Source organism: Centrocercus urophasianus, unplaced genomic scaffold (genome assembly GCF_019232065.1).
Source record: "Centrocercus urophasianus isolate 14NV4802_14NV808 unplaced genomic scaffold, USGS_Curo_1.0 seq_16, whole genome shotgun sequence".
NCBI lineage: Eukaryota > Metazoa > Chordata > Aves > Galliformes > Phasianidae > Centrocercus > Centrocercus urophasianus.
In genome coordinates this window covers 27,784,875-27,811,513 of record NW_024884711.1, presented here as the reverse complement: position 1 = coordinate 27,811,513, position 26,639 = coordinate 27,784,875, and the positions used below count along the sequence as shown (strand labels likewise).

At 38.4% G+C, this 26,639-nt stretch overlaps 1 protein-coding gene across 2 annotated transcripts in view; it reads left to right on the top strand.

The window, feature by feature from the left end:
* Positions 1-26,639, top strand: part of ITGA8 (integrin subunit alpha 8) — a 99,499-nt gene that overhangs the window by 55,991 nt on the left and 16,869 nt on the right. For both annotated transcript variants that reach the window (XR_006168568.1, XM_042817386.1), the window contains exons 21-27: positions 43-135; positions 4,766-4,845; positions 8,119-8,199; positions 11,563-11,668; positions 13,256-13,414; positions 18,751-18,876; positions 21,919-22,032. Coding sequence is in view for 1 of the 2 variants with exons in the window: in XM_042817386.1 (XP_042673320.1) it covers positions 43-135; positions 4,766-4,845; positions 8,119-8,199; positions 11,563-11,668; positions 13,256-13,414; positions 18,751-18,876; positions 21,919-22,032 (759 nt within the window). In the remaining variant the exon portion in view is untranslated. The remainder of the gene's footprint in view (positions 1-42; positions 136-4,765; positions 4,846-8,118; positions 8,200-11,562; positions 11,669-13,255; positions 13,415-18,750; positions 18,877-21,918; positions 22,033-26,639) is intronic.

The following is a 26,639-nucleotide window of genomic DNA, read 5'->3' as shown; positions in this document are numbered from 1 at the left end:
ACTGTGATCTCTGACCTCCTTATTGGTGTCCTTTTGTTACAGGCACTGCGTGTGTTGAGCTGTGATTACAAGATGGAAAATGAAACTAGAATGGTGGTTTGTGATCTTGGGAACCCCATGGTGGCTGGTGCAAATGTAAGGAAAAACCAGATTCATGTCCTGATTTTTAGCTAATTGAATTTTAAAGAAGAGCAAATGGAAACCTGTTCAATTAGCAGTGTGTGTCCAAATAAGCAATGCCAAACCAAATTATTTACTTGGACAGGAAATTGTTGGTGCACAAAGAAGCAGCACTGTGCTTCTGAAAAATTACGCTATTCTAAAAGACTACTGATGTTAGAGCTCAGTGTTATAATATTGCCTTATGTTGCCATTTTACTTACTCTGAAGAAAATCAGTGTCACTGATTTAAGTCACATAAGTTACACCATTGTGAAGTGAAGGGAATCGTACTCTGTAATGTATGTAATGTTTATTTCTGCGTTTTGGTATTCTTTCTGTATAAGACATGTATAGTAAGCGGCAGCTTCTTTAGGCTGATTCTAATCTTGAGTGTATGAGCATTCTCTTATCAGTTTATATCATGTTCCACATCCATGAAGAGGAGGTTGGAGTAAGTTTCCCTTCAAGTTAAAAATGTCATTCCAAACATTTTCCTAAGACATCTACTCATAAATCGTACTGCGCATTTTTAGATGATACCTTGGTAGCATTGTTTCTAGACAAAATCAGAATTACATGAGTAAAGATGGAGAGCAGAATAGGATTAGACGTATATTTTGAGATTAAAAAGTACTGTCTGTTCCACAATTGTCATCACTTCTTCCTGCTTTGTGAGAAACAGTTCAAAGCAGGATACAGACAGAGTGGTCAAGAATCTTGTGGATGATTGTTGAGAAAGTAATTAAAAACCCATGGGTTTTAAAGATGAACGGGAGTCAAGGAGGTACCCCCATTGTTTATCAGTGTAGGAGCAAATCTTTTTTGATTTGTATTTTGTCGTAGACACGAGCAATGGTCTGAGTGGGGAGATGTTAAACTACAGCTTCTCTGCTCCTCCCTGTGAGTCCAAAGCCTTGTTACTATATCATGCCGGACCCAAACTGCTGGCAGTATGAAGACTTCAGGAATATTGTTTGGTGGCCACTGAAGCAGTTCTACTCTCACCTGTCTCCTTATCAATTCTTATGGTGTAACTAATTCTGTTTTACATCAGATTCAGTACTAGGAAGGCCATAAATGCACTATTACTATTCCTAAACAAAATGCAGGGTTCATATCATATTTTTCCAAATTTTTAAGAATATTCTGTTCTATAAAAAAGGCTTTCACCAAATTGAGAAAAAAGTATTAGGCATATGAAGATAGAGCATCACAAAGCCAGGTGGCAAAAGTGTTTGGCTATAGTTGGTGAAAGCTTAAAGGCTGACTTTGTCTTTGAAACCAGCTCTCCTGGAAGCTTAATAAAGGTGAAAGGACTTGAGCTTTTTCAGCCAAACATATTTATGATGGCAAACGTACTTCCAACAGCAAAATACTAACCCTTCATACAAATTGTGTAAATCATGAAAGGCTGCTTTGATCCACTTCCAATTTCGCAAAGCAATTCTACTTTGGCAGCAGATCAGTTTTTCTGAAAATTCTCAGTCAAAAGGGGAATCTGAAAGTTGTGAGGGAGCGGGAAGGGAGGATTAGGTCAAAATCAAACATTCCTAGAACTCTTAACTATTGACTCACTGTAACGACTTTTCAGCACCCTGGAACCCTGGAATTCTTCAACACTTTAAGATCAATTTCTTATTATGGGTATTATGTCAGAATTTTGTGATGAACCCCATAGGATATTACTGTGGCAGGCTATAGAACACCTCTTCAACATTGTCATCAGAATTGCTGTATCTCTGACTATTTGATATTCCATGACATTAAGATCGTTTACTGCCCACAAAAAGTATCCTTTCAATATTATCTGCATGGCAAAGAAAGATGATAAAAAGAAACAAGAAAGAAAATCACACCATCATGTGACCCAGGCTGCAAACAAAATGTCTGAGATACCATCTCACAGGCAGAGAGGAAAGATGCTCAAAACATTTGATTTATGTCAATGAAGTGAATCAGACTGACAAGCTTACTAATATCTCTTGGATGACCTTAGCAGGTGAATTCTAGGCTTTATTAAAAATTTTGGTAGAAGAATTTGGAACGGAGTAGAAATGAATGAAAGTTAGGTTAGAAGACTGGAATGATTGGAAAATCTTGCTTATTTCTTGGTGTGTACCAACCTGATTCTTCAAGAGCGCAGAGGTTTTATCTTTAATGTGCTCTGTAAGATACCTGAAGAAAAGCTAGCTATCTGTCTCTCAGCATGCTCATGGGTGCTGCTAAGTGTGACAAGCTGAAGATTATCAGTAGTAGCAGAATTGTCATGTATTTCATAATGGTTTTAACATGGCAAATTGGTTTTATGATTTTAATGAAACCAATTTCAGATGAAAAATGTAAATAAGTTTAAACTATTCCAATAAAACTAACATCCTTCTAAAATAAGGAGCCGCTGTGGCCGCTGGGATGCATGCTCAAGCAAATTCAGTTCCTTTGGCCTCAGTGAGGTTTGAGTCAGGGCATGTGAGCATCTTATTCATTGCAGTGTCAAGGACTACTTGACATGGACTAAGTCATTCTACCAAAGGCAACATCTGTAGTTCATTAGACTCATACAGTAGGACTGTGTTTCAGTATTAAATAAGGGATTAAACCTGGTATGTTAGAGGTATAATAGATCATCAAAACAGCAGCTCATGCCTGCTATCCTCAGTCAGGAAGATTGAATATTTGGTTCATCAAATATTTTTTCTGCCAAAAATAGAAACAAATTTATGCAAACTGATCAGTAAAAATGGTAAGACAAAAGCTGAAGTCAATATTCGACATTTTTTATCTCAGGGATTAAAATGATTACAGTGTATTCTCAAAGTTGAATGGAACATTAAATGGCTGTTGAAATAATCTCAAACAAAATTGTCATAAAAAATATCTTACCTCTGTATTCCATGTCAACTATTCATCTCCCACTAAATTTAATGAGCAATCTATTTTCATCTTAAAGATTTTGCTTCCCAAAAGAGAGATTAGCTCTTACCATGATATTAAAATTATAAGAATTCAAAGATTTGAATTTTCCATTTTTTCAGTGATAACAAATTGCTTCTAGCATAGGGGAATTTAAGAAATTAAGTCTCATTTAGTAAATGGATTCATATTCAGTGATCCACTGCTGCAAAAGAGAAAAAAGGGAAAATGATGGAAGATTTAACACAAAATAAGGCTAAATAAGAAAAGAAATTCCTTAAAAATGTGAAATAACACCCACAGAGAAAAATCTCTCCTCTTCTTCAGTGATGTTGAGCGTTGGTCCAAAAACAGAAGTCTGTACCTTCTACTGTGTCCTGTTGCTTACAGTGCTGCCCCACATATGCCAAGGAAGCATATCATGAAGACAGTTCTTTTTTTCCTCTGGAATCTAGTCAGATATTGACAGAGATGAAAAACTGATGTCCTCACTTCTGGTACCTTTTTATGACTTTCTCAGAAAGGCTATTTCTCCCCATGGAGAGCAGGATTATATATAACCATCTTTTTTAAAAGGAAAGCATGTCTGCAAGTTATCTGGCAGGAAATTTCACCGTCAGGCAGTACGGGAGGCAAGAGGGAGGGGAAGTTGTACAAGATTACGGACTGTGTACTTTGCTGTCAGCCTCAATGCAAAATTCGCATTTCAAAAATGAACAGATTCAAAACATATGCAGCTGAAATGAAGCAATTAAAAAGATTAATTTAAACATTGCAGTACAATTTTATTAATTTAATGTGGAGGACGGATGGCATCTCCCCCTCCTCCTCTGCCACTCGCATACCAGGGCTGTAACAGTGTCTGACAAGAAGGCTGCAGAGACCCCACCATATGCTGATATGTATATATAACTTCTGTGTCTAGCCCTGTAATTCCATTTGCCTTTGAATTAGTTTGTTACTCCATGACTGTTTTGCAAAGCAAATGGAAATTATCAGCAAGAGGAAGAAGTAGATCTGTAGACTTGAGGTTTATGTAAACACAGGGGAGCACGGATGGAAGCCCTTACACCCTTCAGTTTGGGGAGCTGTGTGTTTTACACTCTGCCTTCTGTGGCCACAAGCTCCAATTTGTGGTAATCTCTACTGCAAGGATAACTTTGAAGCGTTATTCATCTTAACGGAACTATGGCTGCTAGAAGCTGCAGTGTAAAAACCCAAACCAAATCAAAACATCGTGATTCTGCTACTTCAGCCTCTAAAAGAAAAAAGTGATCCATCAGTCCTGCAGCGCCTAAAGCATGTGGCTCCTGCCACAGTACCGAGACAACAGAGAGAAGACCCGGAGAGCAGGATGAAGAAATGCATGGATGGAAGCAGAGTAGAGGTGCCAGACAGCTGTTAGTTCTTCTGTCTTGGCAATGTACAGCAAGGACTGTGGAGAAGGGCCCACTGCTGTGCTCTCAGGAGCCTGCTGCTGTCTTCCACTTGATCTTTCCTCTGTACAAGTTTTCCATCTGGCAATGTACGCAGGCAGGATGGTATTTTTTTTTCCTGAAAATAACAAAATTACATTCTTTCAGAGCAATTGAAAAAAATAACAGTACCCTACATAAGTGTGTAAAACTCAACAATAAACAATAATGTTTTCTCAAAGTGAAAAGATCAGTTAACAATTTTGTTTCTTTCCCAGTTCTCTACAGGTATCCGGTTTTCTGTTCAGCATTTTGAGAATTCAGATTTCAGCATCAATTTTGAGCTGCAAATAAAAAGGTTAGAAGTTTTATCAAGAGTGTTATTTAAATTCTGTTGATGTCTGAAGTTCAGCTTATAAGAAATTTAACTCTTCAGCTTCAGTAGGTATTTCATGGGCCTCCCTTTGGTAGCTTTCTTCAGGAGGATTAGTAGGACTGGATTGTTGTGGGCTTTTAATTTATTAGTTACAGTAGCCTTAGAGCTGTTCTGAGGATTTGGATGTCAGGGGAAGTTCTTTACTATGAGAGTGGTGAGGTGCTGGAATGGGCTGCCCAGAGAGCTTGTGGATGCCCCGTCCCTCGAGGTGTTCAGGGCCAGATTGGATGGGGCGCTGGGCAGCCTGGTCTGGTAGTATTGAATGTGGAGGTTGGTGGCCCTGCATGTGGCAGGGGGGTTGGAGATTCATGATCCTTGAGGTCTCTTCCAACCCTGGCCATTCTGTGATTCTGTGTGATTTTATGTTGTTAAATTTTAGGTTTACTGATTTTGGTCAGCAGTCGAAGGGTCTTTAGCAGATTCACAAAATTTGCACTTGGTTTTCCACTTGGCGATTAATGAATAACGATCATTTTTTAACAAAGTTCTATATTTAAAAACATATCATCCTGTGGGGAAAAAAAAAAGCCACTACTTCACAACAATAAGGTAGAGTGGTTAAAATCTGCTCAGCACTTTTTTTCTTTAAATGGGAATTTTAAAGTATTTCTGGTTCTTAAAAATGTGTTCAGTTTTTTTATATCTATATTTTTAGATATACTCTTCATCTTTTTAAAATTAAATTACCCAATTTTTGCTGCCTCAGCAAATGTGAAAATGTCTCTTTATAGTCAAATGCTTCATATTTTATAGACTATCTAGTTGAAGTTAATGTTCTTAAGAGAAAAAATTATTTTATTTCAGTTCATGTGAATCTGTTATTTTCTATTAGTTTCCTCTCTATTTTTGAGGACAAAATATTACCGCTGGAAAACTTTCTGGTTTTTGCTGAGCAATCGTTTTGTGTTAGAGGCCAAAAAGCACAGGTCAGGCTGGTTAGGATCACAGCAAACACAAAACCTGGGAGTTTTTCAGTATTTCAGTAGGGCACAGTGCTTCTGCTACCCCTGTCGTCATCAAATATGGTCTGGAGTCCCTGGTGGGGCCATTGCTGCCCCACACTCTGAGGCTTAATTACTGATGTCTGGCCTTTAATGAGGGCCTTGATCATGCTCCGTATGTTAAATAACTGAGACATTTAAAACGTTGGAGTCATGTTTTCAGAATGTAATCCTTGAGGGAAAGGATGTGCAGAAACTTGGGAAGTGCACAGCAATGCCACAGAAGACAAAGAGGTCCCTGGGCAGGACTCAGTGCTCTGTGAGAAGCATGGCTGCTGAGTTCAGGCCATGCTAACCCAGGCATGGTCACCTCCAGAGAGAGAGAGAAAATATATATAATGTCTATTTGTGGGTCCCCGCTCCGTAGCACTGTTCATCACCTGGTCATTAATGCAAGTAATGCAGTTATAGATGTGAAAGCTGTATCATCACTCCCCTTTTAATGGAACCCAATAGGCTTGGAGCTTTGGGAAAACGAGATCTTTCCAGCTAGTGAAAGCTGAGGGCAGGTCACTTTGATAGACCTTTGATAGATGAGCAAAAAGTCTGAGCTTCAAGAGACAGCAGCATCTCATACATCCTCCGTAATACGTACTGACTGAAATGTAGGAGGAGGAAGCCTTTTGGACTACCGAGAAAGCAGGACAGCTTCCACACACTGATATCAAAATGCTAAGCAGCACTCAGCTGCTTAAGAAAAAATAAGTATTTTGCATGGGGAATATTCCCTACAATGAGAGTACACTCCTTTGTACATTGCTTCTCAGGCAGCACTGCTGTTCATGCATTCTTTCTCCTCAGAGAACAGAAAAAGCAAACATAAAAAAAATAAATAAATAAAAATAAAAACAAAAAAAGGAAATGAAATGACCTAAAATGAATTCCTTTTCTGATGTGGATTGTGGTAGCAAGAGAGATGTCCTGGCACCTTTATTTAAACTGTTTTGTTCTCTACAAAATGCTCTACAGAATTTGAATATCAAATACATGTGATCAAAATCTGTATTTTAATGCTATAGAAAGTAGTATTGTAATAGAAACTGGAGAAAAATTATACTAACAAATTAATGGTACAGACGTTTTTTTACTTAAAAGCAAATTTTAAATGTTGACTGTAGCTCAAAAAGTGACTATAAGAAGATTACACCAAAAGTTCAACTGATGTTTCAGGAGAATCTGCATTGGTTTACAAACAAATTAGAGCTGCTCCTAATTTTAGCAATCTGTAACCAGAAAGCCTGGATCAAAGCACTGTTGCCCTTTCCTTCTCACGAGTCAGTTGCTGGGAATGCTGGCCTCTTCTGAGTGTTTCCATTTGACTGATGCTACCCAGATGTGATAACAGTAAACTGTGACAGCAATAGACACTTAGTCTCCATGAAACAAGGAAGTGCTTCCATACTTGCTTGAGTAAAACCTCCTAACTTAGTGTCCTTGATCCTATAATTAAATATACTCTAATTCTCTAAGCACTTTTTTTTTCTGTCTTCATGAATTTGACCCTGCAAACTGTTCTTTACATGAATGGCCAATACTCACATAAATGGCTGTGTGAAGTGAAACTACCTTTGGTAATAAGGATTGGTAGTAAGAAAAGGCAATGAAAGGAGGGGCAGCACCATGCTTTAAATGTAGAGATCTGTGGGAATTATAGTGTAAGCGATGTGGACTGGAGAGGGGAGAGAATAAGAAAAGGAAAGAAACCATTTATTTTACTGTTGTTTTTTCTTTCTTTAAAAACTCTGTTATGCAGAAGTCACAAGTTTGGAGAGTCACAGAAGCAAATTTAATTAAAACAAAGCCCATCTTGTTCATTAACATTGCCTCCTCCAATGCATGTGTTCTGTTAGAATATTCCTATTCATACAGATAGCCAAGTTGAACAAGGAAACTTAGATGATATTCTGAATCAAATAAATTTGTATCATTTTATCCTTGCATGTGATTCTTTAAAGGTAGTTTGAATTGATTATATTATGAAATGTGCAATGAACTGAAATGATATCAAACTGAAATACAGTTCTCCAAAAAAAAGCCTGAGGAATGGCAATAACAAGCTTCATGTTATATAATGTCCAGTGGCATCACTTCCTAACTGTGGGCCTTGTGGGTGTTCAGTTCTGTATCTATAACAGTCTAGAGTTCTGCTAAAAAAAAATATGTATTTTTTAACCTTTGTGCAAATCTTTTCCAGTTCTAACAAGGTTAATTCCACCAGCAATTTAGTTAACCTTCATATCAACATCACTGCTGCGGCTCAGGTGCAGGTCAGAGGGTAAGTATTCCACCATTTCAATTCAGAAACAGAACTATTTTTTGTCTAGAGCAGGAATGATAGTGATTTCTGTGGAGTTAGTAATGATGATAGAGAAATGAGTTGGATGGGAAGATGAATGCCATATTATTAAGTCATGAATACAAAATGAGTGGCAATGAGTACCAGAAAACCAGAAGCTGAGGAAGTAAGAACCACGAGGGGTTAGTTGGTGGGCTGCCGATGTGAGAGAAAATGTTGGGAGAGCAAATGCTGGGTGCTGCCATGGGTGGACAATCAGGTTAAGGAATGGTCAGAGTCACAGTGCTGTAATGAAAAGGTTATGGATACCTAATGAGACTTTTCTGTAAGGGCTGCTTTCTGCACTGCAGTCTGATTTTTTCAGTGATAGTTCTCATCACGTTCATAGAAGTATCTTAAAAAATATTTTGTATTCTTTGCAGACTTGTTGTCCATTTCATTCTTCCTGTGCCATGGTGTGTTCTTTGTAATGAGAAGCTCTGTAGTAAATAGATAGGTAGACACCAAAAATGGCAAAAACAACCTTGGCTGTTAAAAGGAGCATGCCTCTGAGTGGAAAAAGAGGCTGGAGTTGCTGCCTGCACAGCTAAGGAACAGGTTGTTAAATACAGAGGAATTATTTAATTGAATGACTTCCAGTTTCTTTACTCGTAAGTCTTTTGGTTTTCATTTTAGCTGTGATAGGCATGTACAGAGGAAAACTCCCAAATGCTTTGTTGACAGATTTTGCTTATTACTCAGAGATGTTGAAGCATACAGCTCCACAGGAACTATTTGCTCATTATTTCCTAGATAAAAATAAAAGAAAGTCTGAGTCCACATTTGGTCTGGAAAATGTCTTACACTGGTTCGCCTAGTGCTCTACACAGGGTTGGATGAAGTGTGACTACAATCATTATGCACTGTACTGAGGAAGACTACAGTTACCAAACTGCATCAGTGTGTATGCATATATATTTACACAGTAAATGCATGGAAATGCTATCGCTATGAGAAAGAAAACAATCTCCAATATTCTCCTTAAAGGCAATTTGAGATAACTCCTTAGTTCATTCAATGAGTAGTTGCTCAGATAACTAAAATTTTGTTATGCTGCTCACTTCTTCTTTTCTATAAAAATCTTAAGTGTTTTATAGCTGTAACCATGACGTTCCACTGCTGAAAGAGTTGTAGAGGAATGAGGGATGCAGAAAGGAAGGAATTTGGACTGCAAGGACTTGCACCAGGCAGAGTTATTATTGCATATCGCACATAACCATTTTTTTGTAGAACTTATTTCTTTTATCTTACTTTTCAGTGGACACATTTGGCTGATCACTAGCACCTTAAAGTCTAGGAGAAATCTAGATTTCTGTTTAATTTGACCCTATTTTACTACTTCAATGGTCATAAAATCTATTAAAACAAAAGTGCCCATTTTTATATTTATGATTATTTTAGTAGCATGTCTACAGTTGCACTTTGTAATTCTGTAGGTGAGAAAAACACTATGCTGGGAACGTAATAGAAAGCATTGACTTTTAAAACCTTATGCCTACTTCTTTTTATCTGTGTACAGTGTTTTGCTAAGTTTTGTGGTAGCTAAAGGTGGCTTTTCTAACTACACAAGAAAGGTCCCGCTCTCCAAAGACAATCTGCAATTACAGTTCTTATTGGAAGCGAAGCCATTTGCGAAAGATTAGGCTAAGTACCTCATCTGTGAACAAGTTAGACTTAGTACCTCATCTGAAATGACATACTATGAATAGAGAATACAGGAACCATGGAATCACCAAGATTGGAAAAGAACTCCAAGATCATCTAGTCCAACTGTACACCTACCACCAATATTTCCCTACTATGTGTTTTATTTTCTTTATTATTTGGTTTTGCTTGTAAATTTGTCTTCTGACGTTTTTGTTGGTAGGAGCTAATTAGCATTTTGAATTCTGGGGAAGTATTTAGATCTAGCAGGATGCCAGAATGCCTAACATTTCATGTAGCTTTTTACTTTGGCTGGGTGGCATTAAGTTGTCCTTCTCTCTGATCCCACATGGTTTGAGAAGTTATACTCTGTGGAAAATTTTATCAGACATTTATTTTAGTGTATATGACATAAGAGCTGAAAATAGGAGCACTTTTTCCTCCTAAACTACTATAGAAATGTCAGTATTTGTAACAAAAGAATCCATTCCTCTGTTCCCTAAAGAACAAACTGCATCTGCAGCGATGCTTCTTCTGTTCTGACCCAAGCAAAAGGGAATTAATATCAGTGAACAGAAGTCCATCATTTTACTCAAATGTTATACTGTGGGGGGGAAAAAAAAAAAAAAAAAAGTTTTTTGACAATTTTTTTGTCAGCAAACTCCCAGCCTTTCCTCTAAGCTAAAGAATCTGAAAGCCAGCAAAGCTAAGTGAGAGCTGACTATTGTAATAATAATAATAATAATATTAATAATAAAATTAAAAAGGGCAAAGCCTACTGCTTTAGCACCAAGGGTGGTTCTGTTACCGGCAGATGGCAGATGCCTGGGCCAGAACTCTCGTGCCTTGCTGAAAGAAACTCCTGGGATCTGATTTCCCAAGCTCTCAACAACTTAGCGAGGTTAAAGTTGGCATCTGAATGAAGCCCCTCTAGGGAGCTTCCATTTGTTATGGGAAATGGTGCTTCTGATTGAAATGGAAATGTTAACGGGAGGCTATTTAGTCCTTTATTGAAATCAGACACAGAGGGGAAAAGTAAAATAGGAGTACTAAACAAAGATGTCAAATTCTAAGCTGCGGTTTTTTGGGTTTTTTTTTTTTTCATTTATGTTTGAATTTCATTGTGAATATTTTAATGATGTTTCAGGCAATTCCCTATATGTCACTTTGTTTGCAAAACAAATAGGAAAGCCTGGAGTATGGTTCCATGCTGTAACCCTAAATTCAGTTTCTTGATAAGCTAATTTCCACTGCAAGTTTATGGAAGTAATCTGCCCTACCTGTACTTCATTTTTTCAACTTATAAAATGGGGTAAATTACTACCTTTCAGTTTATTGAAAGGAATAGTATAAGGCAAATTCATGATCAGAGAAATTATATATATATATATATATATATATATATATATATATATATATAATATCTGATCGTGAATATATGTATTATATAAATGGTCACCCTCAGTAGCTGTAAGGATGGGGCAGTACTTTATGAAGCATCATGTTGCTTCCATAGCAATAGGCAAACCTCTCCTAATGGCAATGAATGTGCCCTTTGCCCTTCTATAGTGCTCTTAGGTTTGTGGTTGTTTTTGTTTTTGTTTTTTTTCTTAACGTAATACAGCTGACCACTGTTCTCACTCATTTGACATATTACAGAGTCTCTCACCCACCACAAATTGTTCTGCCTCTTCACAACTGGGAACCCAAAGATGAACCTACAAAAGAAGAAGAAATTGGTCCATTAGTTGAACACATCTATGAGGTAATGATGATATATGATTACATAGTACTTTACGCTGCTCCCACTGATGAATTTGAATTATTGTCTTTATCAGCATCTAAAGCCATACATGTAAATATTCCCACTTCAGAACATGACCCATATTTAATCTGGGAACTCAGAACCCTTTTCACATTAGCGAAGGAGACACTAGTTTATGTTTGAAATCTGCCTTTGACATTTAGGAGATCTAGAAATATTTAGGATGCTTGCCAAGAATTAAAAATAGTGCTTAAAAGCTCATTACAGCCAACATCAAATATTTTCACTGACTTGGCTGTTTTTTCATTAAAAGCTATGAGGAGAAGAGTTCGGGTTAGAAACAAGTATCCTGAATGAACTGTATGGAATACAAAGCATCTTCGGAATCTGATGGACAACCTTTATTCAAGGGTGTAAAGCAGAATGCCTCACATGTGGTTTCAATTAACAAATCAGTGTGCAAGAGCTTAACCAGCAGTGTAAGATTAGAATTTGCATGATGCAATGAACTGTAGTGGATCAGACTACAAAATACAAAGTCTTATTTGTTTTATCCTTGTCTTAACATATTTCTCTAAACTGAAAAGTCTAACAAATCTTCCTATCTCACCCACCTGTTTGTGGAGCAAAATATGTGATTTCAAACATATTTTAACAGTCATTCAATATTTATGGTGATTCAGGAAGCCTCTTTCATGGTTTACTGATATCAGCAAGGCATAATGAAAACCAAACACGAGCACAAAAACTCCTTACTGAAGAAGGGGTAAGAATGAACGTGGGTTTTGTTTGGGTAAAAACAAAGCGCAGCAGTAACAAAATTCTGCACATTAAAAAACAAAAATAAAAGGAGGGAGGGGGACAATTTCAAGACTCCAGAAACTTTGAGTAGAACTTCATAATATCCTGCTTCTGTAGCTCTCAAATCCAGTGCTAGAACATACTCAAACCTCCATGCAGTCATCAGACATTTTCAAATTGTATACCATTAAAAGAAAAATTTTAACATCCCATGTTTTAATTCCTATGGTTGTGTTTGTTTGTTTTTTTTTTCCTCAGAAAATGATGCTATTTTGTAATGTTACTTCAGGAAAGCTACTTTCTTTTTCACTTGGGAAATTTGAACTAAGACACACTGAAAATAGAATTCTTAATCACAAAAATTACTTTAGGCTCTGCTGTACCTTCTAGTCCTTCACCCTGAAATGTGATTCTTTTTTCACCTGTTTTCGGTATTTTTTGTTCTGATTGTATATATTTTTACAGTGCTAATCTGTTTTGGTTTACATCTTGAGTGGTTTTTCTTTTTTAGGTCATTTCAGGTCTTTCATACACAGGAAAAAAAGGGAAAGGTGATGGCAAAAAAGATCTTCTCCCAGATTTGCTTTCTAACTAATATGAGAAGGTTCTTTTTCACTGCATGCTGCAGATTTTCCATCAATAAAATGATGATAATAATCTATACCTCTTTCCAAAAGTACGTCAGGATTATAGATGTTAAGAATTTTGAAGTATCAAAGTGATTATTGATGGGTTTTTGGTTATTATTTTCTGCCTTTGACAGCACTGATAATGTTTGTTTCCCAGCTTCACAATATAGGACCAAGTGCCATCAACAATACAGTTCTCCATGTTGGTTGGCCTGTGTCCAGTCAAGAGGAGTTTCTTCTTTACATTCTACATATTCAGACTCATGGACCACTGCACTGTCAAACAAGCTCTCCTATTAATATAATGCAAATCAATGTAAGTCACCCACTGTTATTTTTATTTCCATCCCTGTCTACATTTGCTTGCATTTTCTCTGCCTACAACTTCACAATGGCATGGAGTTTTTTCGGAAATTTTTCACAGTAGCCCTGAGATCATTTTCACGGGTAAAAAGCAAACTAGAGATAGTCCAGAATGTGACTGGTGTGGCAGCTGCATTATGTGATGTGTGCTGTGTAATGAACTCTTATCAGCAGAAGGTTATATGTTTGATTCAGTATCACAGCTTGAGAGTGCAGCACAGGGTGCTCTTGGCCCTCACTGCTGCCAGGCTCTCACCGCTGGCTCCTCCGTGGATAAACAGGGTTTCTGCAGGGCTGCTGCATGTCAGTCAGTTGCAGCATGTGTTGTGGACAAGGTCTAATTCCTTGCACTAAGTATATGATGCATGTATTTATTATCATGTACTATGTTTTGTAGTGTGGTTAAGCTCAACATAGTTTGAGACAGTATACTCTATACAGTAAGTCCTTTAAAAGCCTAAATATCTTTTTACCTATCTTAAGGTGATTTTGATATATTAAATAACATTATTTGAGTATCAAATAAAGCAAACTAGCAACTGGAATTCTGCATCAAGTATACTCCAGAAACGGTTTCGTGTATTGCTATCTGATGAACGGATTCCTACAGACTGCGATTATTTTTATGCCTTAATCAATGTTAACTCATAAAATTTGCAACCTTGTGGCAACATGGCAGGCTTTTTGTTTTCTATCCTACTTGGAAATGGTTCTGTAGTTATTTTAATTGTGCCAACAAAGGGGAAAAAAAATCCCCCACTTGTTTTTTCTTGGTACTCCTACACATTTTCTGCTGTCCAAATTGTTTCTCCTTCCATGGATGTGGTTCTTGTTTTGCAGCAGAGCTGCGGATCTCAGAATTTGGAGGTAGCAGGACCAAGGAACAGCCTGGTCAGAGCCTCCTGAGCACGGTGCTGATAGGCAATGGGTCTCAAGGCCTGTTTTAAGGTCTGTATTTGTGATGGCAGGTCCCGCAGAAAGAACTGGGTTTGGCTCAGTCAGAAGATTTAGCAAAGCACAGCTTTCCTTATTATCCCATCAAAAACAAGGTATCCAGTTTACTAAGCATAACTCATTCCAGACACTTCTGAAATAAGCACCACTTCTCAAGTGTAACCAGTAGTCTGTTAAACATCTTGTAGGAAGAGCTACATTCCAAATGCTTAAACTGTTCTACGTCTTCTGCTTACCAGGAGCTGAGCTGAGTACAGTGGAGAGAAGCGAAGAGAGCTTTGTAGCCAACAGGACTGCTCTTCACTTGAGGAGCTGCATGATGAGTCTTTTGCTTACAGAGATAGAAATACACTATGTAATCACAAAAATATAGAAAAAAAAATTGTGTATAACAAACACATTACTAAATTTTGTTGTTTCATTCAAGGAAGGCAATAAAGAGTTAGGATTCTCCCTTTCCATTTAGTTTTGCTACAGGATGGAAATGAAAATGAGGGGAAACTCAAGATGTTCCCATTTTATATGCAAAACACAAGAAGTTCGGAAATAATATTTTTTCTATGATCTTTTGCACCTCATTTCCACTTATTTTTTAGAAGCAGTGAGGAACAGGAAGCCAAGCTGCCCAATTTATATTTGCAACCCTGGGAGCTCAAAGCCACTGCTCAGATCAGGTTGCAAATAAGGAGTAAGGGAGCTCAGCATCCTTCCCCTGACTACTGGATACTGCTTTGAGTTTCACTTTAGAAGCCAGGATGGGAACATTTCTGTCAGGAAGGCAGAGCCTGTTGGTGGAATAGTGCCAAAGTTCTGAATAACATTTTCAGGGCAGTGTATTTTTTGATGATTATTTTTATGTTTCTTGAGTTTGCTTTTCCTCTCCTGTTTGATAATGATTACATCTGTTACCTAAAGAACTGTGAGGCTCGTATGAAATTTCTTGTTGAAATCACAGTCCGTTTGTCATAGCAGAAGATACTTCAGTCATTACTGCAAGAATTAAACATCCTCTCCTTGTTTTAGCTTTCAGAGCACTGAACATCATGAATATACAATTGATTTCAAATACTTCATGCTTATGTACTGCTTCAGATGGGAAGAGGATAGGGGGCTTAGTATAAACATCAGGCTGTCTGGCTCCGATTTCCAAATAAGGCCAAGGACATGACATGCCTGGCTCCTCTTGGATTTCAGAACCTTGCATTCTTGGGTGCTTGGGTGTTTCCCCTTAAAAATGACTTAGATTGTTCACTTTCAATTAAAGCGGTATATTGCTTCCCATTGTTGAATTTACTTTCTCTTAGAAAGCTTTCCAGCAAGTTTCATTGTTTTATTCCCAAAGATTAATTTTGATTGTAAACCTATACACCCGTGGGAAGAGTCCTATTTAGGGGCTTTTCTGTAGCTTCTCTTTCTCTCATAGTGGTGATAGTAAAATTATTAATCTTGCAAACGGTGTGAAGAGAAGGAAGAGGGCTGATTGAATATATGGAACAAATTCACTGCACAAAGGAGCTCAGTAGTCTAGGATGCTTCAATCTGTGCACAGATATAATCTACAAGATGGGAAGTGGCAGGGACAGCGTGGTGGGGGACTGACTGCTCTCAGCCTGCTCCTGCACAGGAATGCCATGTGTTCACAGCACAGGAACTGGAGCATCAAGTGAAGCTTGCAGTCAGATTCAAAGCAAGCAGAAGGAAGTGGTGGTTCGTGCAACAGGCATTGGATGTCTGGAACTTGTTGCTAGAGGAAGCAGCTGGGGTTAAAAGTTTACATGAGTTTAGGAGAGAACTGGACACATTTGCAAAAGAGAAGGCCAGTGAAGTTTATTAAATGAACAGAAAGTTCATCTGCATCAGGAAGTCCCTAAGCTGGAAGCTGAAAGTTATTAAAAGAGGCAAATGCATGCCTTGTTCCTGCTCTTCCTTCTACATCTGTTTGAAGGCAGGTCTGTTGAGAAAGGGCTCAGCAAGCTGGACCTTTGGCCTGATCCAGTATTTATGAGATATTTTTGTGCCTGTAAATACCAGAGGGACAGACAGTGGTTTCTGACTGCAGTTGACTTTTGGTATTGGCTCAAGTGCGGAACACATGGAGTAAAAGCCACCACATGGGTAAGGTGCACCTGCCGACAGGCTCTGGCATAGTCCCAAGGCTGTGTCCTCTGTGCTGCAGAGCTCTCAGCTGTGTGTGCCACTTCTGATCTGGGGACAGAGATAGTCCTCTTCCTGAACATTCCTGATAGAATGCTGCATATTGCAGCAGAGGTTAGAAAAGGAGGAAGGCTAAACTGGGTTTTGAATGAGAAATTGAGGAACTGGAGATACCTTGAAATCTGCTCAAGATGATGAGGCTCACAATACAGTTTTCCCAGTGGGGAAAAACAAGAAAGGCCATTGTAGTAGGCCTTGCAGAGAAGGAGAATCCATTTCAAGTAAGGCATCATGTGCGAAATATGTGCCATATAGAATGGCTGTGGAGACAGAGTTGTCCTGTGCTATTGGCTCGAGAGAGTTAAAATAATATCTTTAACCCGCTATCTTTTACCTGATATCTTTAACCTGAATATTTAGGCTACTAAAGGAATTCTGCTTTTGAACTGTTGCAGGGGACATTCATGTTTTTTATAGCCCCTCTGGGCTGTTTTCAACCTTAGCTGTAAATAATTCACTAGCAAAGATGCTCACACTCTATGATCTATGAAAAAAAAAAAAAAAAAAAAAAGTAATTGTAAAAATGATCAAGTATTTTAATGGATCTACATATGTATCAGTTGTCTTTGTATACTGAGGGCTTCTTCAAAGGCATGTCATTGTATTGTGGGTTTTTTTGTCATCATTATAGGAGTCTATATATCCTGGTGAAAGAATCCTGGAAAGAGAATTCCCACGTTATCACATAGAGAGGCAGAGATTTACTAGCTACTCAACTGTTCCCTTGTTGCAAAGGATGCTTCTCACAGAAGATCTCAATGTCAAAACTGTTCCCTCTTTGCCTTAGAATTTTAATCAAATATTCTGAACACAGAGTTAGTCTCTGGAAGGTTTTGTGGGATTTTAGCTGTAGCTTCGCTTCTGTGCTACAGCATGGCTAACATGTTCCTTAGGAATTTAAGATATTTTGTGCTCAGAGGTTAAAGTTGAAGGAACTTTGAAGAAAGGCTGAGAGAGCTGACAGAGTTTTGGTACTCTTCAGCCCCGGAGAAGAGGCTACAGTTCCTTCCCTGGAGTATAGTTGCCTTCCCATACCTGAAGGGGGCCTGCAGGAAAGCTGGGGAGGGACTTTTTATAAGAGCAGGTAGGGACAGGATGAGCTGAAATGGATTTAAACTGGAAGAAGGTAGATTTAGATTAATTATTAGGAAGAAATTCTTTACTGTGAAGGTGGTGAGACCCTGGAACAGGTTGCCCAGTGAGGTTGTGGATGCCCTCCCCAGAAGCATTCAAGGCCAGGCTGAATGGAGCTTTGAGCAACCTGGTTTTGTGGGAGGTATCCCTGCCAATAGCAGGGGGTTGGAATTGTATGATTTTAAAGGTCTCTTCCAACCCAAACCATTCTATGATTCTAAAGACAGATCTGATGTAGCTGTTTCTAATTTGGGGCGCCCACTGAATAGTGTTGCTATGCTTAAGTGAGTTCCTTTAAGATCTTATTACAAACTTCCACCTATACTTTATTGTGATTTGTCACAATCAGATTCTCATAAGCTAGAATTTACCTTTCCCTCCATAGAGATTGAATTTCCAGACATTCAGTTTCCAGCTTCTTGAAAGAAGCTTCAGATGCTCTGTGTACAGATTAAAGGCAAACTGGCAGCAATAAAACCAGCTTTCATTCAGAGATCAAAAATCCATGAAGATAAAGCACAGCAGGATGCATTTTAATATGAGATTAAAAATGAACAAACTGTTGCATTATACAAAGTTGTTCTTAAAAAAATAACAATGCTGAAAAGCTGCGCTGCTAGAGTTCGGATTTGCTTTCTTTCCTGTTACTTTCTGGTAATGCTGGTAAAATCATTATCTTGCAATAGGCGGATTTTGCTTTGAGCTAATGACAAGGCTTTGAATTTATCCCATTTTTGGAGAACAGAACCCGGCCCCAAGAGTCTAACAAAAATAAGTACGGTGTGAAAAAAATGTCATCTACTGCAATCCCTACAGCCAAGCAATATGTTGCTGCGCTCTGAATGAAGACAGTACATTTTCACATTGGTGTTGTTAAAATGCAGAAACAATGTTAATCCAAAATCAAAAACCTCTGAGAAGGGAACCAGTCTGTTAGATTCATTGTATGGATATATCGTTAATGTTTACTTCTTTTTCTCTTTGTAGTTTGCTATTCCACAGGACACTCCTGAACTTGCTGCTTTTTTATATAATTCCACAATTTCTCATTACATCAGGAGAAGGGAAGTAGCCATGGCAGAACCTTACAGGAGGAACTCTGCAAGAATACTGGTGAGCTGACTAAAATCTGTACATTGGGACTATAAATGCAGTGCAGCCTCAGTGGCTGTTGGTTTGACTGCAGTTTATTTATAGACTCATTAAAAGTGCCTCATGCTTAAAATGAAAGTTTTCATGTGAAGTAACAGCTCTGACATACAAATACTTTGGGGCATATTGGGCCCTGCCAGTAAGTATTTACATATAATGGAAAGATAAGACTCCTTTCCCTTCCAGCACCCCAAGCAAGGCAGATGGGACAAGTCACCACATTTTTAATGTTCATATCAGCAGTGGAGGTCTTTAAAATTATGAGCAAGAGCAAAATTCTATCACGGCTAGTCCAGGAAAACAGTTCTGTTTAGTCAGTCTGGTACCTGAGTGTTTGTACACGGCTGCATTTTCAGATGGATTTTCTGTTTTTTCACTCCTGCACTCTGTGTCCAATCTCAAGGATACTTCAGCATTGTAGGCATCAGCTCCCTCGGCCTGGAGGCTGCATTCAGAGTTGGTGACCTCAAGGTCAGTGGTGGGATTCATGCAGTCAGCGCTTTCCTTTTACTTTTATGAACCTCGGACAAAGTTTATTTCATGTCATGCAGTCTCTTATTAAGCTACTTACTGCAAGCTTGTATTTGGATTCCTTGACATCACTAGAATTTGGTAGGAAGAAAAGAACATCATAGATGTGGGTGTTCTGGAGTAATGCAATAATTACACTACTTCTGAATGTTAATTCGGCAATTTTTATAACAAGAAAAAGAACGTGAAAGTAATGAACACCATAATGTAATTAAAAGCAAAAAGCATTGATGAACCCATTTGAAACAGTAGTCACTGCTGATGCCTATGTAATTCTTTCATCAATCTGATGCCTAGGGAAGCATCATTCCTCTGAGACTGAAGGAAAAATGCCCGGACTTTCAGACGTACCGGTCAATACCACAAAACACTTAATCCATTCTTCAGTAATACCTTAATTATCAGTTATCTTCCTCAATGATTAAGCTCATATGCTGCTAACATAGAAATCACTGTAGCAACTGTTAATGGTTAACCAACATTGTAAGTATGCGCTGTGTCTGCACCTTATTACTCAATTTGAAATATGAGGCAGAGATTTTTCAGCTGCTTGATGCAGGCTGAGAGTATGCAGGAATATAAAACTGGCACATGTGATGAGCAGTCCTCCCGTGCAATGTGCTTTTGATAAGCACAGATCAGAATGGGATTGGGTACAGTGCCTACCAGTGAATATATAGCAAGGCTTTTTCAGGATTGACATAAAAAATAAGTTAGTGTATCATTTATTCTGTTAGAAACTGGTCCCAATTCTTTCTGCCCTCAGCACTGGCTACTGAAGATTAAAAAATATATATTTTTTAAAATTTTGACACATGGAGGATATGTATGGAAAGTGAATGCTGTTGTTGAAAATGACTGATTGGCAAAAGGCAATTTTTTGTTCAAAATTTATATTTCTTCAGAAGTTGTAAGTAATCCTAATTTTCATTAAAACATTTTCACAGAAATGAAAAATGTTCTGAGAAAACTTCTGCTGTTTGTACAGTTTGTTAAACATTAGGTTTACTCTTCCATTAGTTCTTCTGTTACGGTGTTCCTAAAAATCACTGTGGACTAAATGCATTACTACATAGAAATATGTGTTCCGGCCCTTGAATGTCAGCCAAAAGTAGATTTTTGCATACTAATAATTTATTTTGTTAATATGTTGTTTTGGCCACTATGATTAATGAATACAGCTCTCCTCCTTCCTGCAAGATAAATAAATCTGGCTGGAGGATGTTTAAATATGAAAAGTCAAATAAACAGATACTCTGAAATACTCATTTAAAAACAACAAAAAAAAGTGAATAGTTGCAAGTTCCAGTTTCATTTTCAGGCAGATTTTGAGAACAGTGCATAAGTATTTAGCTTCTTGCAATAAGGTAGAATTTGTAGGAAAAGCTGTCCATAAAGATACAGGATTCCTTAACGATGTTTTCAAGTCTATTACATCTGCCATCATCTCAGTTTCTGAAGTATGGGCTCTGGTAGCGCAGCCATTCTTCCTCCCCAAAAGGAACACACTTGTGAGAAATAACTTTTGCCATTGAGGTCTCAAGATTTCCTGTCAGGAGAGTTGATAAAAAGCATCCATAAGAAGAGGAATCTCTGCTTTGTTATAAAAATGAGTCAGATAAAATCATAGCCTTCCTCTGGAATGAAATCAAAACTTTTCAGGTAAAACTCATTTGTATATGTCCAACAATACATTTTTTTTTTCAAACTGTAACGTAATTGTCTTTCTATGAGACCTGCCTTCCTTTATACCCCAAACAACCCCATAATTTCTGGGGTTTCCCACGGGACTTTGCTCATTCCCTTCCATGGCTTCCAGTCAGCTTTTAGCATTTTTTGTGACATTCTTCTGGCAGACTTTAACAGAGTACATGGTTTTGAGTTACTTGACTTTATTTTCACCTTCATGTCTGTGTATAAGCCAGAATCACTGCTCATCAGCAGCATTTCATGGGCCACGAGTTTTAAATAAGGAAACTAATGAATCTTAGCAAACATTCTGGCTGCTATAATGTAAATATCAGTAGGAAAATTGGAAGAGTTGGAAGAGGGAAAAGATTTAAGAACATAAATGTAGGCTTCAGGCAGAGAGGACAGAAAAAATACATGTTGAAATGACAAAATGATCAATGGAGATAGAATGCATGCTTCAAAAGATTGATGAGTACCCGGACATTTTAAGAGTTCTGCAGACTAGACTGGTGAAAGCTATTACTTTTATTTTCATTAACTACAGTAGTTAATTGTATTAATTGAAGGAACAAACACCTGTTGGTGTTTCCCTCTTTCCCTCTTGGTTTATGTTCTCACAGTGGCTCATGACATATCTCATTTGTATTAGTTTACATCACTGGTTTCAGACTGCTTAACTTTTAAAGAAAAAGTCCATTTGTTTTGATAATTTAGAGCATTTGAAAATAATTTCATTCATCTTGAAAACAAAAGTATGTCTTCCCTTTGTTTTATACCCAGAACTGTACAAATGTGAAGTGTATCCTCATTTCCTGCAGTGTGGGACAACTGGAAAGAGGGAAGAGCGCAGCACTGAAAATCAGGTCCCGGCTATGGGCTGAAACTTTCCTGCAGGTAATGCAAACAAAAAACATTCTGTAGACACAGATCCCTACATCTTTTATTTGATTAATGTATGGGAACTCCTGAGTCATGGCCTGAACCACTGATTGATCACCTGAGGCAAGGGCTGAGTCAGCCATGGAAGCACAGGTGAAGGCAATTCAGCTGTGTGACCAGAAGGGGTGGAGCCTGGCTCGATCTCTCCTAGACCCATTTAAGGGCTGACTGCCGCTAGGGAAGGATTTCTTTCTGGAGCTCCCTCCTTTTGGAGTTTTTACTGTGAGCCTAGGACATGGGTGAGCATTTCATTTTTCATTGTCTCTTTCCACCATGATAATCTTTCGAACTAAACCTGTAAAATGCCATCCTAACCAGGCCACTCTTACACTTGTTAATTGTACAATTAGATGTTTAGAAATTTAAACTATGAAATTAAGTGGTCCCAGTGTAAAACCCTGAGTTTGACTTCCTTTGAAGGTAATTTCTGACTAGCTCCTGTTCAAGTCACGTGCATGCTGCTTACTTTCCCTTCACCTTCTGTCAGCCCCTTTCAAACTCATCTCCTGGATCTTCCCTGATGATTCTAAGATGATTTTTAAGTATCTTTACTGCTTTTCTTTCTACTTTCCTGGACTGGCCCAAATTAATCATCTCTTAGGATTCTTTGGGGTGCTCTGCATTCTTTACATCTTTCCAGATGGAAGATCTCTGTAGGAACTGGAATGTGAGCTGTAAACTTGTAGCTGGCCACATGACTTTAGTATAATGCGGTTGTCATGGATTTGTCTTTTTACAAGGTCCTTCAGAGGGAATTCTCTCTATTCGATTGAGACGATAAAATTGTTGTGTCTTGTTTTTGAAAATAAAAAAATCTCATTATATATATCACAATTTGAAATGTGAAATTTTCCAGATCTTCATTGCTGTAGTGCTCTGAAAGTTTTGTTTTTCTTAGAGATAACACCTTTAAGCATTGTGCTAAGAGAATGATAAGAATATCAGTGCTTTGGGTTTGAGTGAATATCTTTAGCTCTGGACAGTACACTGAGAAGTTTTCATTTCAGTTTGCTGTTACTGGGAAATAACAGCGATCCTACTGTGATGGAACTGGTAGGTTATTGCCTTCCTTCTTCAAGGAATTTAGAATCCTGGTCTTTCTACCAAGAGTGCAGTAGCCTTCCTGTGTTCTCTGTAGCTGGGGGAGAGGAATGGTTTATCTCCACAGTGCCTCTTACCCTAGCAGAACAACAGAAAGCTCAGCTTCCAACAGGAGGTTTAAGTGGAGCTCTTCACACCACTGAAGTGTATTTTTTCTTTTTCTGGAAGTGTGAAAAGAGATAAATTTTTCCTCATTCAACTTGTCTCCCTGGAGAAACCAGAGAGCAGGTGGGCCCTTCGTACACTGGCTAGCCTCTGTTCAATTCATCTAAGAGCTTAGCCCAACTACTTCACTGTCCCTAACACTTCGAGACAGCCAGACAGGCTGAGATTATCTTTGGCTAGAACTATGTGTGGTTAATCTGATCACCGCTGTGCCCAAGTAATATTACAAGTGAACCTTCTTCATCTTACCAAACAAAAGATAAAGCTTAACTCCATTTGTGAGCTACAGTACTGGAATCTGGACCTGTCACATTTAGGATACAATCAGGTATTTCTGTCCATCATTCTGCAGGTGAAATCTAAGTAAATTTATGAGGGCGGAAAGCTTTGTCTTGTTAAAAACAAAACATGTAAATGAAACCCCTTGCGTAGATCCTAGACCCTGGTTTTCTAGGCCATTTACAGCTATTTCAGTGGGAATTAGTCTCCTGAGTGTTCTGAGTCCAGTTTTGTATGTAGCAGGAAATAACTATAAGAGATTAAACAAATTTAATGAGAAACAGAGTGGTTCTCTAAACATTTGGTTGTGACAGAGGATGTATAACATTAGCAGAAACAGGCTACAATAGGCAGTCTCCTTTTCTTAGTATCTCCCAATGGACAGAATATTTTTCTAGAATGTAAGCTGAAGAGTTAATATTTAAAAAGTTTAAATATGAGCTTTTTCTTGTTAGTAAGCCTAACTCTGTCTCAGGCAGAGGATAACTGCATGAAATTTAGTGGTGTGGTTTTATAGGAGCAGTGAGACTCATCTTACTTCGTTTTAGTCATCTGAAAGTTATATACCAGAGCTACTGTTCTAACAGTGTAAGGACGGGGGCAAGAAAGTGAAGTGTCTGAAGAGGATGTTTTATGGAGTTGATTCAGAACACTCTTCTCTACTGACTTGATCTGAATGGTGAAGAAAGGTCACAGCTGTGCTTTGGGACACAGTTGTGTGCAAACACGGAGGCAGTGCCAGGGAGGATGCTGCAATCCCTTTAGCATCATCTTCTCCCTTAACAGAGCCTGCCTGTTATGACTGTATCTCCCTCCAAATAGTAAGCTTGAGACAGAGGTGGATCCCCATCCTCATGGGGATGAGCCTGCCTGTAGTCTCTATGGGTGCTGAGACCCCATGACACACACCCATACAGGTACATCTTTCGGTGCTGCGCTGTCCTTGCATACCCTTGCTATCAAACAAGTTTTGGTTTTTGTTTTTTTAATGGGCTGTGAGGATTTTGCATTTTATCTGTATCCTCAGGAAACGTTGCTGTTTCCTTCAGATAGTAGCTTACAGGCCTTATAAAGGCCCAGAAAACTCCACTTACAGCAACAGGATTTTTTTCCATATAAAAACCAGCCCCCTGAGAACTGTTGCATCCTTCTTATGTCTAAAAAGCTGCCAGAATAACATGACCCCTGCTTCACATGCAAACATATATATTGGGAAAAGAGAGAGAGGGCAAATAGTGTGGTGGGATCTGATTGCCTTCCTCCCACTCACTTCAAAACAGTTGCTTTTTTCAAAGCCCCTTTTAAAATTAACTCTTAGTCAGCCATCGCCATAAAAGAAGATAGAACACAATTAGTTTCCTAAAAAGGACATTCTTGGCTGTTGGTAAGCCTGTAATCTTTTAGTTCCCAAAGTTACTCCAGAAGGAAAGTGATGTACATCTCAGAAAACTGCTGCTGTGAGCACGTTTGAAATCTGCAGATTCAAATTGAGGATTAAGATACAAAGTAGGATGTGGTGGTGCTGAGTCAGGACACAATGACGCCACACTAATGCTTTTGTGCAGAAGCTTGGAGGAGAAGTTGCTCTCTGCACAGCAGCGTCCCAAATGCTTTTATACATGCACTTAATGCACAGTATTTTCATACGCCAAAGAAAGCAGGATGGTGGTGACATGCAGCGTTCCACAACTGTGTTATAATCCAGGTGAATATAGGCTGGTCTCTGGAAGAACTGTTGTGCTCATTTAAAGCTGAGTACAAACTGTCAGTATGCATTTTCTTCTCATAGACATGCTAATGTCGCCTTATAGATATGTTACTGCAAACCTGGTAAGAATTTGAATCAATTAATGCTCGGATGAAATAATCCATGTTTCTCATTGAAGCTCTGTGGATGAGCCTGTGTATTTTGTTGCCACAGAAGATCCATCTTGTAGTGAGTGATTCCTTCCTGTTCCACTTAGATTATTTGGCAACAACTGACCCCTTTGCCTCTTGACAGTTGTAATCTCTCACCCTGAAGCCTAAACTCCTATAGCAAATAGCAGCTAAATGATATGCTAAGAGTAGACACATTTAAGTAAATAAAGCAGCCCGAATTTCCCAAGCAGCCAACAAAGATAGAGGCAGACATTGTGCAAAGGCCAAGAAGAATCACAGACCTTTATTGGATTAACTTCAAAGCCTGACTGTAAATGTGAGCCCTGACTTTTGGATTCAGACTTGCTGATCTAGCAAATAGTGGCCTGATTCATGTGAAACAGAAACAGTTTTGTTGTGTGTTGTTAGGGCACTATGATGTCCCCATTTGTCTAATTGTGGCATTCCTGACTCATCAACAGTAGATCCAAGGGGATCCTGACCAATGTTCTTTGAACTCCAGTGGATACTTTTTAACGTAATGCTCAGGAGTTTGGAAAATGAATTTCTAAATGGTGAATCTGCACCGTATGTCTGATTTAAAGGCACGCTTTCAGGCTCCAAGCACTTCAGACATTTACAGCCTTATGGGCAGTTCATCCTTAGCTGCTGTTTCAGCCTGTATTGAAAATTCCTCACAAGTGATAACAGTATTCTGGGGCTCTTGGGGAAGCAGCAATGTGAAAAAAACAGAGTCAGCAAGTTTCCCAAGAGGCTTTGAGTTTATTTTCTTTTTGCTGTTGTTAATTGTATTGTTTCACTGTTGGCTTTTACGGAGACCCAGATATTTGAGTTTGGCACCCTTGACTGCATGAGCTTTAATTGGTATTAGAGAAAAAAATCTGGTTATAATCAGAGAAAGCTCAAAAGCTACAAAAAGATGGCAGCCACTGTGTAAGCTGGTGCTCCTTTAGAAGCCAAAGCATGGTTTGGTATTCTCTGTAAAACACTTGTCTTTTCAGTGTTCTGAACATGCACTGCTCTCATTTCTTTTTAGAGGCCTAAATATGGAAATATAGGCTTCACATAATAAAGGCAATGAGTGCAGCAACACTCATGCTGTTAAGTGCCTGGCCTCAGAATGGAATCCGAAGCCT